Source organism: Sinohyriopsis cumingii, chromosome 19 (assembly GCF_028554795.1).
Source record: "Sinohyriopsis cumingii isolate HCF-2022 chromosome 19, ASM2855479v2, whole genome shotgun sequence".
NCBI lineage: Eukaryota > Metazoa > Mollusca > Bivalvia > Unionida > Unionidae > Sinohyriopsis > Sinohyriopsis cumingii.
Genome location: NC_142979.1, coordinates 18,290,349 through 18,308,072, shown reverse-complemented (window position 1 = coordinate 18,308,072; position 17,724 = coordinate 18,290,349). Strand labels below are relative to the sequence as shown.

At 35.7% G+C, this 17,724-nt stretch overlaps 1 protein-coding gene across 3 annotated transcripts in view; it reads left to right on the top strand.

Annotated features, from left to right (window-relative positions):
• The window catches only part of LOC149775213 (aspartate--tRNA ligase, mitochondrial-like), a 69,621-nt gene extending 57,407 nt beyond the window's left edge, over nt 1-12,214 (top strand). For all 3 annotated transcript variants that reach the window (XM_089943872.1, XM_089943870.1, XM_089943871.1), the window contains exons 15-18: nt 2,198-2,277; nt 7,652-7,762; nt 8,254-8,329; nt 11,979-12,214. In XM_089943872.1, the coding sequence (XP_089799998.1) occupies nt 2,198-2,277; nt 7,652-7,762; nt 8,254-8,329; nt 11,979-12,148 (437 nt within the window). In that variant the 3' untranslated portion in view covers nt 12,149-12,214. The remainder of the gene's footprint in view (nt 1-2,197; nt 2,278-7,651; nt 7,763-8,253; nt 8,330-11,978) is intronic.
• Nucleotides 12,215-17,724: the final 5,510 nt, after the last annotated feature.

Genomic DNA, 17,724 nt, shown 5'->3' with positions numbered 1-17,724 from the left:
TAATTCCGCCCAGATAAATTTGAACTTAGTTGCATGCTACACATCAGTTTCAAAAGAAAATGGCATTTGTTTCTACTTAAAATAGAAATTTGGAGTCATATTGTGAATGAATGTGCATTGCAACAAGTTTTCCTTTTGATCAGGAATGAATAGATTTTGGTATTTTTGTTGATTCTATGAAATTTCATGATTATGGACTGGATTTGTATGTAACAATCCCACATGAAATACATTGGATTGAAGAAGCGAGGGATAGGCATGTTGGCATCTGCAAATGTGTTTCTGTTTCTGTCACTGAATGTTTGAAATCATAATGTGGGAAAAATATGAAGTCTTTCTATTGCAATTATCAAAAAGACGCTATGGAATTTAATGCTTATTTCATTTTGAGTGCAGTAAGGAGGATGTAATTGCACTGAACTTATATTCGAAATTACAGTACAATTTCGAAATATGTAATCAAGATTGAGAACCCATGACATGGCTCATGTAATTTGGATTAGCAGAATACAGAAAGTACTTTCTGAAGAAATTCAGGATATAAAACTGTAAGTATATTTTTTTGCCATTCTTATTACCAGCTAAAGAAGACAGTTTATGCCTTGTCACTTGTATGTTATTTGTAAGGACCCTTTCTGGCATCTACTGTATAGCTAGCCTAAATCCAAAACGTTGTTTGAAAAAAGTTAATACGGAATGTGCCAAAGTAGCTGATATGTGGCAGTCCATGAAACATTTACTTTACTTCATTCAGAAACAAATTTCATCAACCAAAACGTAAAGCTCCCACTACGCGAGTGTACATGATTTGTTTACAAATCAAAAGTGCTGGAGTCTGCATACAGTGTTTGCTTACAACAGAAAGTAGTTCCTTTATGCATGTGAATGCAATATGAAGGTGTGCAATATCGTAAAATACTGAATGATTCTGACAATGTAAATTTAACGGAGAAAAAAATGAGCATGTAATAAAACAAGCTAAGGCATACAAGCTAAATATATTACCATGCACTGTACAAGAAGCTAATGCATACAAGCTAAATATATTACCATGCCCTGTACAAAAAATTAATGATTTTAAGCTGAAAGCCTCAAAATCCACTTTGATATTTAGTGTGTACCTAAATAGCATTAAAATTTAGCATTGTTTTACAGTAACCCAGGTTAAGACAAATCTGAAAGTTCTGTTATTCTAGCTTTTTTCTAATTAAACTGCCAAAGAATTTCTGCTTTGAGCTCAGGGCCCAGAGTAGCCGAGTGGTCTAAAGCACTCACTGTTACGGATCACTGCCATCTCACCTCTGTCTGCATGAGTTCGAGTCTCGGATTTGGCTACTGTGGTTATGTGAGAAAGCTTGCCAGTAGCTTCTTGTGGGTCGGTGGTTCTTTCTGGGGGTTTCTTGGGTTCTTCCTCCACCATTTATACTGGCTGCCATGTATAGCCTATCTTGTGCTGAAAAATGGTGTTAAACCCTACAACAACAACAACAATCTGTTTTGAGCTCAAGTCTGAGTTTTGCATACAAATGTTTCAAGTATACAGGGCCATGGTATAAATAGGTGTTGTATCACAATTTGAAACAAAGGAAGATAATAGATTATTGCAAGACAGTCTTAAAGTCTTGTCTTCATTTAGTTGAATGAGAAAGTATATTTTCCATTTTGAACTGAATGTATATTGATTGTTTGCAGTATGATTAGCAAAGTAGAAATCCTATCTGAGTGCTCATGTACATGAAACTTGAGACATAAGTTTTTTTAAATGTATTATGACTGAGTCCTGAAGATGCATCAATCATTGAATGAGTGTCATATATTTCATATGAAAAAAGCTCTCATGTAAAAAAATTAACCAATTCATTAATGTTTTCAGTTAAAAGAAGCTTGTGATCCTTGTTGAATTACTAGCGTTATGTTTGGATGCCTCAGGTGTTAAACTTATATCTTGTATTATTTAATAATTTAAATTAGAAATAATACAGTATCAATAATATTAAATGCTTTTATCAAAAACATACAAAGCATATTAAACCCTGACTGGTGGAGCTCAGGGCCTGCCCTCAGTAAATTAGAATATGAGCCAAAAATGACAGTCCAACTGGTGGGGCTCTAGGTGAGAAGCCCCTTCCTGCATCTTAATTACATATAGAAAATATAAGTTTAGATTGTTACTTTCTGAGACTATTGTTTTATACAGGTGGTCTGGAGTCGGCACATCATCCTTTCACAGCACCCAGACCAGATGATCTTGAGCTGCTAAAGACACACCCAGAAAAGGTGAGATATGTGTAATGCCACAGTTCACCAACAATATGTCAGTCATCCTTGCTAAGCACCTTCTCCGCTTTATCTACGATCAATAGAAAGGCTTTCAGCTGTGAGTGCATAATGCAGATTTACATAACATAGGTTTTACATAACACTCCAACAGATTAATGAGGTCCAAAAAGGTGTACTGAGGAGGTTATCTAATTCTCAGAATCCTAAAAGGTGTGCTAAATAACTGTGGTCCACAAATTCTCTCAGTAATAGTGTGCTAACACATTAGCAAATTTACAAGGTCCTTAACATGTGGAAACACAGGTCAGTAAATTCACAAGGTCCAAAAAGGTGTGCTGCCTCAAATCACTGAAATGTCTAGGTCCTAAAAGGTATGCTAGCATGGGTCATCAAATTGTCTAGGTCCTAAAAGGTATGCTAGCATGGATCATCAAATTGTCTTGGTCCTAAAAGGTATGCTAGCATGGGTCATCAAATTGTCTTGGTCCTTAAAGGTATGCTAGCATGGGTCTTCAAATTGTCTTGGTCCTAAAAGGTATGCTAGCATGGGTCATCAAATTGTCTAGGTCCTAAAAGGTATGCTAGCATGGATCATCAAATTGTCTAGGTCCTAAAAGGTATGCTAGCATGGGTCTTCAAATTGTCTTGGTCCTAAAAGGTATGCTAGCATGGGTCATCAAATTGTCTAGGTCCTAAAAGGTATGCTGATGCATCAACAAATTGATAAGGTCCATAGAGGTGTGCTAACATGGGTCAGCAATGGACTTGGTCTTAAATAATGTGCTAGCTTAGATCAGCAAATTTGCAAGGTCTTAGATCATGTACCAATGCAGGTCTGCAAAATTGACAATGCCCTAAAAAATGGGCTAACACATTTTAGCAAAATTGACAAGGCCCTAAAATGTTGGCTAACACATTTGAGCAAAGTTGACAAGGACCCAAAACAATTGCTAAAGTGTCGAGAGTATGCATATTAGCTTTGATAACTCAAGAAGTACAACTTGAATGGAGCAATAATTTGAAATTATTTTCTTCAATGTTCAAGCAGTAAGCACTGAAATATCACCAAATAGGAATGATCATTTGATGCAAATGAGTGTTGGCAGGACATAGAGCAAATAGGCACTATCAATAAGACCATGCTTGAAGATTAATTAATTCCATTTTATGTACTTGTATGGGATAGGGAAAACCCACCCTCATGATCAGAATTGGTGGGCAGGAATAAGGCAGAGAGTGAAAATTTGAGGGCTGAAGCAAGACGAGTAAGAATTTATGGGCAGGAACAAGACAGAGGGTGAAAATTTGTGGGCTGAAGCAAGACGACTAAGAATTTATGGGCAGGAACAAGGCAGAGGGTGAAAATTTGTGGGCTGAAGCAAGATGAGTAAGAATTTATGGGCAGGAACAAGGCAGAGGGTGAAAGTTTGAGGGCTGAAGCAAGATGAGTAAGAATTTATGGGCAGGAACAATTCAGAGGGTGAAAATTTGTGGGCTGAAGCAAAACGAGTAAGAATTTTTGGGCAGGAACAAGGCAGAGGGTGAAAATTTGTGGGCTGAAGCAAGACAAGTAAGAATTTATGGGCAGGAACAAGACAGAAGGTGAAACTTTGTGGGCTGAAGCAAGATGAGTAAGAATTTATGGGCAGGAACAAGGCAGAGAGTGAAAATTTGTGGTCTGAAGTGAGATGAGTTAGAATTTATGGGCAGGAATAAGGCAGAGGATCAGATTTTGTGGGCAGGAACCTGTTTTTGTCTCATTACTGCCCACAAAGTCTCAGCCATGGGTGGGGTTTCCCTATCCCACAGCAGCTTGCATGACGGTTTTTTTTTTCTTCCATTATCTGTTATTTCCAGTCGGAAAATAGTTGTGGAAAGAATATACTGGGTCATGTAGATTTAGAAAGTAGAGTATTTTCTAAAAACTTAGGTCATTGAATAGAGTATAATAAGTTTAGTTTACAAAAAGAATTTTTTGTAAATAAGAATTTGACATTGATGTACTGGAACAATTTGTCATTTCAGAATGAAGAATGCTTCCAACTTTGTAGACATTCATGCTGAAATAAGCAGTTCAAGGTCATTGATAGTGTTGTGTAGTGCACTTGTGTGGAATAGATATATATATCCCACATGTCTTACAGGGATCAGACCAATAATTAATTTCTCATAGAAATTAGTATTAGGAAATTATAAATAGAGGATCTCAAATGTGTAATGATTTAATGTTGAATTTAACAAATGAGTTGAATAATGTCCAGTGTGTGAGAACCTTGGCAAACAAAAGCTGGACATTATTTAACAGGTTTCATAAATTTAATATTAAATCATTAACATTTGAGATTCTTTTTATCCATAGTTTTATTTCAGGAGAAATTATTTAGATGGAAAGAAGAATGAATAATTTCATTCATTCTGACAGATGTTGCACCTTTCATTTGCATAAAAAATAGTCCCAAACAAAGTTGAAATAATAAAAGTATATTATACATTTTTTATAACTGTAAATCAAAGAATAAGCATCCATCCAAAAATACCGAACATTTTACAAAAGACAAAACATTTGTCATCACAGATTGTCCAATGTGTGTCTGTCACATTGTTTGATACAGTGCACATCACCGGTTTAAGTTGGCCTACACAACACATTGGTAGTGTTTACGTTTAAATTCTATGTTACAACTAAACATTACATTGTTTTGATAGTTTTGTGAAAAGAAGATTACTGGATGCAGAAATACACGTATTTACCATAATGTATTTGTGACCAGATATTTGTAGTATTTGATTTGGAACATTAGATTGTACAGAAGACATAAACAAATGTCTGTTTAAGTTGGACTTGCATCACATATTTACCATGTAAATATGATGTGGTTGGATAAAGTTCTGTCAGTTGGGGAGACCGGTTTATGTCTACATTCTTCTGTCAACAGAGATGAGTTTATTTGCTTCAGTAAGTTCACATTTAAACCAAGCTTGTATATTGGGTAGATTCCATGCTACAGATATACCACCCATCCATCCCCACCCTCACCCTTGTTATCATCTTAGCAATACCATTAGTTTTACTTGTTCTTATTGCTCTTCTCTTGGGTGTTTTGTCATTTTTCATGTTAAAGGTGGGGTTAAAAATGTTTTTCCATGATTGCAGCCAATCAGTGAAGAGAACATTGCACATAATTTCATGGGCTTATTTTGACCAATTGGAATCACACAAAGTGATATATCAAAAATATTAAACTGCACACACTATAGGTAAAGTATACTGACTATGTGATAAAACAGTGTGTGAATTAGACTAGCATAAAAGGTATTTTGCAGCATTTTTTTAGCCTCATTCTGCCACAAGAGGTCTCCCCGGTCTGCGCCAGATACTAGCCTCACACCAAGAGTTCATATGTTGTTTTGTCAGTAGGATGTCAGAATATTTTGGTGTCAACTGTGGTACATTAATAAAGTGTATGAAATGTATAAGGTAAAAGTTAAATCCCTTTAATAGCCAGTTTGGTGGAACATTTAGTACTGTTTTTTTATTCCTCCACCATTAGACTGGCAGTAGAATAATTAGTGGTCCAATAACTATACTAAATATTATTTATTATTATTGTTTGTGACAACCTTTGGCACCAAGTATGCACTACACTAATTTGGGCAGTATTCTAAGCACACAGCGGTAATAAGCAACACTTATATAATGCCAGCAGATGATGAGAATGAATGCTGCATTTCAAAAAAATGTTTACCATGTTTATACATTATAGATGTAGATAACTGAATAAAAGCAGTGATCTTAATGATAGGTCTGGTGTTGTTCTTAATTTTCTTTGTGTCTGCCACACTCATGTGCATGCATGAAATATGCATCTGTGGGCAGTGTTTACCATGCCTACTCACTTATAAGTCAAATCCAGCTTCAAACTGCACACGCTTAGATCTGCCATCACATAATGTGCCGGTAGATCTGGGTCTGTGCAATTTGTTAGGAGTGATCAGTAGAACAAACATCATAGACTCTGATCTGCAGGAGGATCATGCTATGACAGCAGGAGCTTTATAGTTTGCAGCTTGATGTAACTTATAAGCAAGTATGTACGGTAATAGGACTTTTCAGATTTCACAGAAACTCTTTTCATCAGTTTCTGGTGCAGAGATGGTTCTGGATACCTAAAATGATCTTAGGGATTCAGAATATATGTGATGATATGTACAACAATGCAGTGAAGTTAGGAGTTGGGAAAACAATATACCACCCAGCAATACCATTCTGTTACATTGAGGTAGAGATCTGTCACTTGATAAACAAGATGATTAGTGTGGTGACCAAAATCAAACTTTGCATTTGCAGTGGTCAGTCAGGGTGATTACTCTAGTGGTCAGTTAGGGTGATTACTAACATATGAACTGTGTTTGTCACACCATTGGTCTGTCTGAGATTATTCAAAGTCTGGTAAATTATACAAGACAGGAAATTGTTAACTTTGTCTGTAGTGCCAATATAACTCTATCAGTGGTGATGATTATCATAGTCAGTAGAGGGTGTATTATAACTTTAACAAGAATCTCACATGGATTTACAAACTGTGACAATATAACTCTATCAGTGGTGATGATTATCATAGTCAGTAGAGGGTATATTATAACTTAAACATGAATCTCAGATGGATCTACAAACTGTGACAATTGATCCAGATAGTAACAGCCTCATATGATTATTTTCCATATTTATTTGGAGTTTTACTTGTGTCTGCTCTAAATTAATTCGAAGTGGATCCATTGTATTGCAATTCCTCATGAATCCTGATAGAAAGCCCACCTGCTAATACTAATGAGCAGGACTTGCCAGATAGGAAGCCCACCTGCTGATACTAATGGGCAGGACTTGCCAGATAGGAAGCCCACCTGCTGATACTAATAGGTAGGACTTGCCTGCTAGGGGGGGCCCCGAGTGGCCAAGTGGTCTAAAGCACTCTCCGTTATGGGTCACTGCCATCTCACCTCTGCGTGGGTTCGAGTCTCCGATTCGGCCAATGTGGGTATGTGAGAAAGCTTGCCAGTAGCTTCTTGTGGGTCGGTGGTTCTTTCGGGATTTCCCCCGGGTTCTTCCTCCACCATTAATACTGGCTGCCATGTATAGCCTATTGTGTGCTGAAAAATGGCGTTTAACTCTACAACAACTACAGCTTGCCTGCTAGGAAGCCCACCTGCTGATACTAATGGGCAGGACGTGCCTGATGGGAAGCCCACCTGCTAAATATATAAGTTGGAATGGGTATACACTTTTTTTTATGATGACAGGAAAAATGGCTTTGGTGTACCATTATGATTTTTAATGTTTACTAAAGATTCCTGGATACTTTTATCATTGCAGGTTCAAGGGCAGCACTATGACTTGGTTCTGAATGGGAATGAGATAGGAGGTGGTTCTATACGGATCCATAATGCTGACCTACAGAGATATATACTGCAGGATATCCTCAAGGTTACTTGTGGCAAAGTTATACATGGACACATGCACGTGCACACACACACACACACACACACACACACACACACACACACACACACACACTCCTCTCTCTGTCTCTGTCTCTCTCTCTCTTAAAGCCGGATATTATTCCTTGATAGTTGTTTGCTTTTTGATGTTTTTCTGTATTCTCATTATGAATATTTGTTGCTATGTTGGATAAATTTCACACAATAAGAAAAGGTTTTAATAAATTATTCTTTATAAAAGAAATACTTCTAAAAGTTGTGTCAGTTGTGGTGTTGGCAAAATTAAATTATAAGCATTGACCATTAGATTTGTGTAAATGGAAAACTTAAAATTTAAGTGTGGTTGCTGGGCAGATCATAGTTTGTTTGTATTTTCGGAACATTCGAAACAAGCATTCCTTCTGTAAATCAGTCCAGGAATTACTTTCTGTAAATGTTGGCCTGCAAGAGGTTGATCATAGTTGATTGGTTTTTCAGGAAGATCCCAGTGAGCTTAAGCATCTGTTGGAGGCACTGTCTATGGGATGCCCTCCACATGGAGGTATAGCTCTAGGTAAATATTATTTTTCTCTTCATTTCAGTTTTGTTATGTTCCTATTTTCACAGCACTGTCAAATTCTGGTAACAATTTGCATAGACAAGTAGTGGTCCAATAAAAGCTTTTAAAATAGTTTCAGTTAAGTTCTGTAAAGTCGTTCTTTCTTCAGAGTTCTAGACAAGAGTTTGAAGTGTATTTCATGGTACTTACCTGATGAGGAGGGGCATGCCTTGTACATATATCATATTTGTATATTCTTTATTACCTGTTTGTATTTAGCTAATTACAACATTGTGTTTTATACTCTGTATACATCATGGAATTATGAAACTTGGCGAGGGAAGCATCTCAATGAATACACACATTCATCATCATCAAATAGGTCACTGTAAGGCACATTTTATGCATCACTGGTTAAATTTGTTTCTTTTTTCTTTGTTTTCAGTGCAAAGTTCATGCAAAATTAACCATTAAACAACTTGATGCATCTCTCTTAGTACCACACCTGTCCAAAAATGGAGGTCACCATGACATGCATTTAACATTTACTATACTAGGCTAATTTTTTGGCATTTTGCTCATGACAACATGTTGTGCACATGCTATCTTAAAAGGAACCCTGAAACATGGTGAGAGAATGCATTTTGTTGAGCACTACTCCATCGTTACAAATGTAGATCACTGTGATCCATATTTAAGGCTTTACTGACTTTAGTAAATTTTTGTGTTTTAAGCTAATTATTCAGGCACTGATCATTCTAGAATCATGAAAATATGGTGATAGTGCAGCCCATACATAGTTTAAGTATTTCTGTTTAGCTAATGCTCACTTAGATCTGCATGCTGCATTTGTACCAACCTACCTAGAGGACCCATTGAGACTAATGTAGTTGGGACTTATTCTTTGGGACCTATATTAATGACTAAATGCTGTATATTATGATAGGTTGGGACTTATTCTGTGGGACCTATATTAATGACTAAACGCTGTATATTATGATAGGTTGGGACTTATTCTGTGGGACCTATATTAATGACTAAACGCTGTATATTATGATAGGTTGCTGCAGGGCCATAACTGCCAAATTTTATTTTGTAAGCCCATTACCTATCTGCACAGGACTTTTTTCCTGGGAAACAAAAGAATCAACTGTTTTGGCTTCAATGCAGAGTTGTGTTTTATTTGCCAGAGACTAGCTAGTCTTTGGGTGATCAGCTTTCTAAAGTCAGATGTTTTGTGACTCATTTAAATGTATACATTTGTGGAGCAGAATTTGGTATGATCTTGTTCACACTGATTGTATGCCCCTACAGTGGCCTTGTAATCTTAATGACATGAAATCGTTACATGTTTGGACCCACCCAGCCCTCTATATGTTGACTGGTATTCTTTATTTGTAATGAGCCCTGGTGCTCTCAATAAGTTAACTATGTATTTTACACGTGAATGTCTACAATGAATTCGGTATGTTTTGATAAGTTTGTTTGTAATGTAAATTCAAATATGACCATGGCATCACTAACTGAGCACATGTGTGGCTGATGAGACCAATTTGTTGTCTGAACTGTCTGTGGCTCACCTGACAAAATATGCTGCTTGGGTTTGCTTGATCAATAGAGAATGTGCTGAAGTTCTAAGATTTGTGCTTCAGCTTTGCCATTGCAGTTCTCCTCATTTAAAAGTCTGTAGCTCCAGCATGGATGAAACTGCTAGACTTAATGATCCCATGAAAGATCTTCCCGAGACAGTGGGTCCTATTTTAAGTGTTCCAAAGATGACTTGAGGGAGTCTTTGAAGTGGTTTCTTCAGGCCCACCTTGAGATCACTTTCCCATCTTCAGCTTCAGCAAGATCTTTGATTGTTGCGCTTTGGACATCTTCGAGATCTGGCCTGCCTGTCAGTACTGTGATTCCATCGGAAGAATGTGGATGCTCAGAACGCCTGCCCATGATAGAACATCAGGGTCTGGGATCATGTCCTGCAATCTGATTCTTATCAGTTTCTTAGGTATCTCATGTGAAAATGATTCAGCTTCTTGCCATGTTTAGTTTTGTTTGCAGACTGATGCCTCTGTGTTCTCACACATTTACACATTGAATGCCCCGAGTTGTCTGTGTGAAGTATTGCAGTCTTCATCACTTGGACATCCTGCCTATCTCAACTCCAGATGTTGATTTAGTCATTGAGATGCCAGTGCATGTAGCATGGGTGCATTCAAGACATTGCAGTGTGAAATCTGGCCAGGTCTGGTGATCTGCACCATCTGCTGCAGAAGTCTCTACATGTTGCCTGATTGAAGTTGAGAACAGAAATGAAGTTGGAGAATCATGTTTTTTTTAAAAAATTATTTTGGCTAGTAAACACAACAGCTTCAGGGGCCCCGAGTGGTCTAAAGTGCTCTCCGTTACGGATCACTGCCATCTCACCTCTGTCTGCATTGGTTCAAGTCTTGGATTTGGCTAATGTGGGTATGTGAGAAAGCTTGCCAGTAGCTTCTCAAGGGTCGATGGTTCTTTCCAGGGATTTTCCGGTTTCTTCCTCCACCATTAATACTGGCCGCCATGTATAGCCTATTTTGTGCTGAAAAATGGTGTTATACCCTAAAACAACAGCAACAACAACAACAGCTTCAGGTTTCATAATTGGTTCATGTTATAGTCATTAGCTGCATCGCTTTTACAGAAAACACCCACTCTTTGGGTCTCTAGGTCGATAACACCCACTCTTTGGGTCTCTAAGTTGAAAGACTTTGCAGGAACCAACTGTGACTATGAAGATTCAAATACAGTGTAATTATCTTATTATAACCAGCTACTCAACTAACTTAACCAAATTTTCCAGCAATCATGTAAATACTGCTTGATATATTTAACAATCGCGTAGGTACCACTAGATATGTGACAAGCAAAGCACGACTCTATCCACATGAAAGAACAGTGGGTGCTAATAACAAATGAAGTGTGGAAAACAAATAGTATTGCTACCCATTCATAATTCATAGGCTGCATGCTTTGTACAAAGTTTATAACTTTAAGTAAGCAGAAAATCATCATATGTGTGTGGAACCTTTAAATGAAACTCCATTGTGTGCTGAATAGTAGTAATATAACAGTGTCTTGCAAGAACCTAAGAATAGATATTACAAAAGAATTTGTTGGCTAACTTTACGTTTTATTGTGCAAGTTAGATAATACTTTTGTTTTAGAATCCCATATGTTGGTACGGTAAATGAGCCATATTCAGAAATACATGACATTTTTTCCACAATTCCCTTTGGGTAGTAGATTCAAACAAATTTTTTGTCATGATTGCAGCCAGTCAGTAAAGAGAATACTGCCCAAGAATTTCATTGGCTTATTTGGACCAATCAGAATTGCATAAAGTGATATTTAACATGTTGTCATACCAAAAATATGAAATTGCACATACTATATGCAAAGTGTACCAATTATGTGATAACAGAGGCTATGAAAGGCAAATCTCACCTAAATTCAGGTAATGTATAATTGTCATGGGATAGTGCTTCTTTGTTCCCTGTATCACATAGATGTCTGCCAAATAAACTGGGATCAAATAAGTAACTTTATATTACTTGCATTTTTGTTGATTTCTTTGCCATGAGGAATATTTTCTTATTAAAATTCTGCTATGATGTATTTTCAGGTCTGGATAGACTGTTTGCCTGCCTGTGTAACTGTGATACCATAAGGGATGTCATTGCCTTCCCAAAGTCCTCAGAGGGAAAGGACCTCATGAGCCAAGCCCCTTCCCCTGTATCAAAAGCCGACTTGGAAAGATACCATGTACAAATTAAAGCAGAATCTGAAAAATAGCATTTATTACCTGGATGATAATCTTGAAAATAAATTTAAGAAAACATAATAAAACTATTTTTGATATGGTATGTCTTAGTGTTAATTTTTCAAAGTTGATTTGTCCCCACAAGTCTTTCTGTCTCTGCAAATCACACACACACACACACACATGAATATTAAAATTCATGGCCCTCACTATCAAATTGATTCATGGCTGAGACCTATGAATATTAATTAATTTGATAATGAGTGGGAGTCGTGAATATTAATTTGATTATGAGTGAGAGTCATGAATATTAATGAGTTTGATAATCAGAGTGCAAACATTACTTGAATATTAATGAATTTGGTAGAGTTAGACTTGAATATTAATGAGGTTGCTAAAGAGTCATGAATATTAATGAGTTTGATAATCGGTGAGAAACATGAATATAAATGATTATGAGAGGCTTTAATATTAATGAGTTTGAAAATCAGTGTGATCTACGAATATTAATGAATTTGATAATTAGTGAGTCATTAATATTTATGGGTTTAATCCATGAATTTTACTGAATTTTATAATCTGATTAAGAACCATGGATATTAATGAATTTGATAACTTGTGAGTCATAAATATTGAGTTTGATAATGAGTGAGACCAATGAATGTTAATTAATTTGATAGAGTCATGAATATTATTGAGTTTGATAATGAAGTGTGAGCCATGAATATTAATGATTATGAGAGTAAAGAATATTAATGAGTTTTATAATGAGTGACAGTCATGAATATTAATAAATTTATGATGAGTGAGAGTCATCAATATTAATGAGTTTGATAATGAGTGAGATACATGAATATGATCGAGTTTGATAATGAGTGAGAGCCAGTTTCATATTCAAAGTGAGAAGTATGAATATTAATGATTTTGATAATGAGAGCCGTGAATATTAACAACTTTGATAATGAGTGACAGTCATGAATATTTAGAAGTTATCAGAGTTATGAATATTAATGAATTTGATAATGATGGAGACTCCATGAATATTAATGAGGTGATCTTTGCATTTCATTTTATAACTCTGTTACCACTCTCAAGGCACTATGTCTGATCTGAGTCTGATCAATCTTTATTTTATCAAGCAATGATGTAGAAGACATTATATATATATATATATATATATATATATATATATATATATATATATATATATATATATATATATATCATATCACTAGTAGTGATGTGAAATTAAGTAATATTGTTTTTATAATAGGACAATGGCAAAAGAAATGTATTGGTTTCCCTGACTACTCATCACAGAATTTGCAAAGACATGTTGACAGTTTCATTTTAAGCTATGTATTGTACAGATTATCAAAAGAATGATTTTTAACTATAAACTCTCAAGCCCTATATCCTCTGTAACTGTAGAAAGTAGTAAAGTTATCAATTTGTAATAATCGTATTGGCTATTTTAAATTGTCCAGCATTCCATTTGTTCTGGATATGAATGGTAATTCTCAATATTTCTTTATGGATATCTTAGATGTTTTTGATACGTTTTCATTATTTTCTCAATATTTCATAGTATTTGTTCAATGGTGCCTCAGGGGTTTTCTTGTTTGTTTGTTTTTTACACTGCTCCGGTGGCCTAGTGGTTAGAGCATCTGGCTCGGATGCAGGAGGTCGTGGGTTCGATCCCCGGCCAAGTCATACCAAAGACTTACAAAAATGGTACTAACAGCTGCCTCGCATGGCACTGAGCATTAAGAGGTTAGTGTTAGGACTGGTCAGCCCGGTGTCAGGATAATGTGACTGGGTGGGACATCATGCTACATGTCTGTGGCATGATGCCCCAGTGCTAGACATCACTATGAACGGCCACATTGCAGACATCGTAGCGATATGACTGAAAAATTGTTAAAGCTACGTTAAAAATCCAAATCACATCACACATCGCTTGTTTTTTTTTTTTTGTAATGTTGAGCTAGGTACGGCATCAAGAATCCCATGCAATTCCACAAGACATATACTGATATATAATTTTGTTTCAGTTGATCATAAATGAGAAAGTTTCCATTTTGCACTGAGTGTATCGTTAACAAGACAACAAACTTTGTATGCCAGTTTGTATAAAAGACAATTGGGCCATTATTTCAGTATACCTGTTGTACCACAGTGGCATGGATAAGATATCGTCAGGGGTTGTCGTGGAGTACTGATCAAATTCAGACCACATAAGAAAAACATTCTTCCATAGCACTGTAAACTGATGGTAAATTTTTGGGATGTCATGTTTCTTTAAAAAGAGGAGCTTATCACCTCCAGTTTTCTAATGTCTCAACAGTAAGAGATCTTCTACAACTAGAAAGTTAAGCTGGATGCATCCATTGGAATGAGGTGATCTTGCATGAGATTGAGTCTATTACCTGTATGAGACATAATTTGGATCTGATTTTAAAAAATTGGAATAAGAGCTTATATCATCAAGTTATTTATATAATATCGAAAAAAGTGAACAGCATCCATGCAAAAAAGTGAACAGCATCCATGCATATTAATGACTTGATCCTGCATCTGATTGGCTGAGCTTGCTGCCACTCTTGAAGCCATATTTTGTTTATCTGATTTTGATCAAACTTCAAAAGTAGGATATATTAATGTTACACCATGCATCTGATTGGTCAAACATCTGTAGAGGCTTTGTTTTTCATTCAATTTATATAAAACTTGGCAAAGGGGGCTTATATCATAAGATCTTTCATTATCAGCATGAGATTGGACATACTAATTTATTCTATTATCTGTACAACAAATGTTTGTCAGGATATAGTAAAATAGGAATGATCAACGTGATATTAAGTTCTGGAGATAGTTTAACAAGGTTGTGACCTTTCAGTAATGCACCTGCTTAGCAAACTGGCCAACTGTAGTAATGTAAGATGGGTGAGTGATATTAGATGCACATGGGTCTTTTGTTTAATGCTTAAACTGCAGTACAAGAGTTTCATATGAAGGAAAAAGGTGACCACATTAAATTTAGGCAAAATCTGCACACACACACACACACACACACACACACATATATATATATATAGAGAGAGAGAGAAAGCACACTTCTGTGTAGATCCCTACCTGCACCTGGAAAAGACTTTAGGCAGAGATAATGTGTTAGATGAATAGTATGCAATGTAGATGATAGGGTTTTATATCTTTATTGCAGGCCTCGTAGTAAAACAACTGAACTTGCACTCAATATTCAGAAGTGAAAAATCATTCTTAAAGTTATTTATTCTCAATGGCATGAAAGTCGAGATTCGAAGAATTAGATAATCATTTAAAAATAATTTTAAAAAATTTTCTGCTCATGGGGTGAAGTTAAAGAAGATCAAAATGTATCAGTAAAATTTTGGGGTTTGGTTTTATCGCTATGGAGTCTGGTTTATGTCATGCAGAATCAGTTAAGTTAACACAAGGTTTTATGGATTGTAAGTGTCACAGAAAGTGTAGGAGAAAGATTTGTCTAACATTCTTGTGCAATTTCTTTCTAATGACTAATATTGAATATGAATTCTATCTTCCTAAGCCGATTTGTTGGTTTAGAGCTGAAACGAGCATGAAAACTACTCGTAAAAACACAGTGACAAATATTAGGCATTCCTTCCTTTAGGCACAATGAAATAACTTTATTTTCAAAAAGTGTGGTCCTTTTATCTGTATCATGTTATGATGTCTGTCCATGTGTCCAGCGATCATTCTGTCACAAATTATTTCACCACCATTTACAGTTACCCAACTTTTTGGATGGCCTGCACTTTGGGTAAGAAAGAAGCCCTTTGATATTTGGGTCAAAAGGTCATGGTCATTGTAACTGAAGGAAGAAATATGGTTTCTGCACAATTACTTTGCTTCTATACTACAAAACTGGACCAAACTTAAATGAGGGCTTGCACTTTCTTAAGGAAGAAGCCTATCGGTTTTGGGTAAAAAAGTAACACGAGGGTCACTGTTACTGAAAATGATTTTTGGCACAATAGCAAATTCCATATCATAGATCTGTACTAAAAAGTGTAGATGGCTTGCCTTTTTGTTTAAGAAAAATATGTATTGAGCTTTGGGTCACAAAAAAGTATTGAATTTTGGATCACAAAAAGTGTATTGAATTTTAGGTCACAAAAAGTGTATTGAATTTTGGGTCACAAAAAATTGTATTGAGTTTTGGATCACATAAAGTGTATTGTTTTGGGGTCACAAAAAGTGTATTGAGTTTTGGGTTACAAAAAGTATTGAAGTTTGGGTCAGAAAAGTGTTTTGAGCTTTGGGTCACAAAAAAGTATTGATTTTTGGGTCACAAAAAGTGTATTGAATTTTGGGTCACAAAAAGTATTGAAGTTTGGGTCAGAAAAGTGTTTTGAGCTTTGGGCCACAAAAAAGTGTATTGAATTTTGGGTCACAAAAAGTGTATTGAATTTTAGGTCACAAAAAGTATTGAAGTTTGGGTCAGAAAAGTGTTTTGAGCTTTGGGCCACAAAAAAGTGTATTGAATTTTGGGTCACAAAAAGTGTATTGAATTTTAGGTCACAAAAAGTGTATTGAATTTTGGGTCACAAAAAATTGTATTGAGTTTTGGATCACATAAAGTGTATTGTTTTGGGGTCACAAAAAGTGTATTGAATTTTGGGTCACAAAAAGTATCAAAGTTTGGGTCAGAAAGTGTTTTGAGCTTTGGGTCACAAAAAAGTATTGATTTTTGGGTCACAAAAAGTGTATTGAATTCTGGGTTACAAAAAGTGTATTGAATTTTGGGTCACAAAAAGTTGTATTGAGTTTTGGATCACATAAAGTGTATTGTTTTGGGGTCACAAAAAGTGTATTGAGTTTTGGGTTACAAAAAGTATTGAAGTTTGGGTCAGAAAAGTGTTTTGAGCTTTGGGTCACAAAAAAGTATTGATTTTTGGGTCACAAAAAGTGTATTGAATTTTGGGTCACAAAAAGTATTGAAGTTTGGGTCAGAAAAGTGTTTTGAGCTTTGGGCCACAAAAAAGTGTATTGAATTTTGGGTCACAAAAAGTGTATTGAATTTTAGGTCACAAAAAGTGTATTGAATTTTGGGTCACAAAAAATTGTATTGAGTTTTGGATCACATAAAGTGTATTGTTTTGGGGTCACAAAAAGTGTATTGAATTTTGGGTCACAAAAAGTATCAAAGTTTGGGTCAGAAAGTGTTTTGAGCTTTGGGTCACAAAAAAGTATTGATTTTTGGGTCACAAAAAGTGTATTGAATTCTGGGTTACAAAAAGTGTATTGAATTTTGGGTAACAAAGTGTTGAATTTTAGGTCACAAATGTTTATTGATTTTTGGGTCACATAAAGTTTATCGAATTTTGGGTCACAAACAAGTTTATTGATTTTTGGGTCACAACAAGTGTATTGAATTTTGGGTCACATAAACTGTATTCAATTTTGGGTCACAAGATCAATTATTATGGTCACTGTAATTGAGGAAAGAATGGTTTCTGCACAAATATTTTGGGTTCTCGACCATGTATCTTTAAAGTTTGTGATTGACTTGGACATTGGTTAAGAAAGAAGCTTATTGATTTGGGGT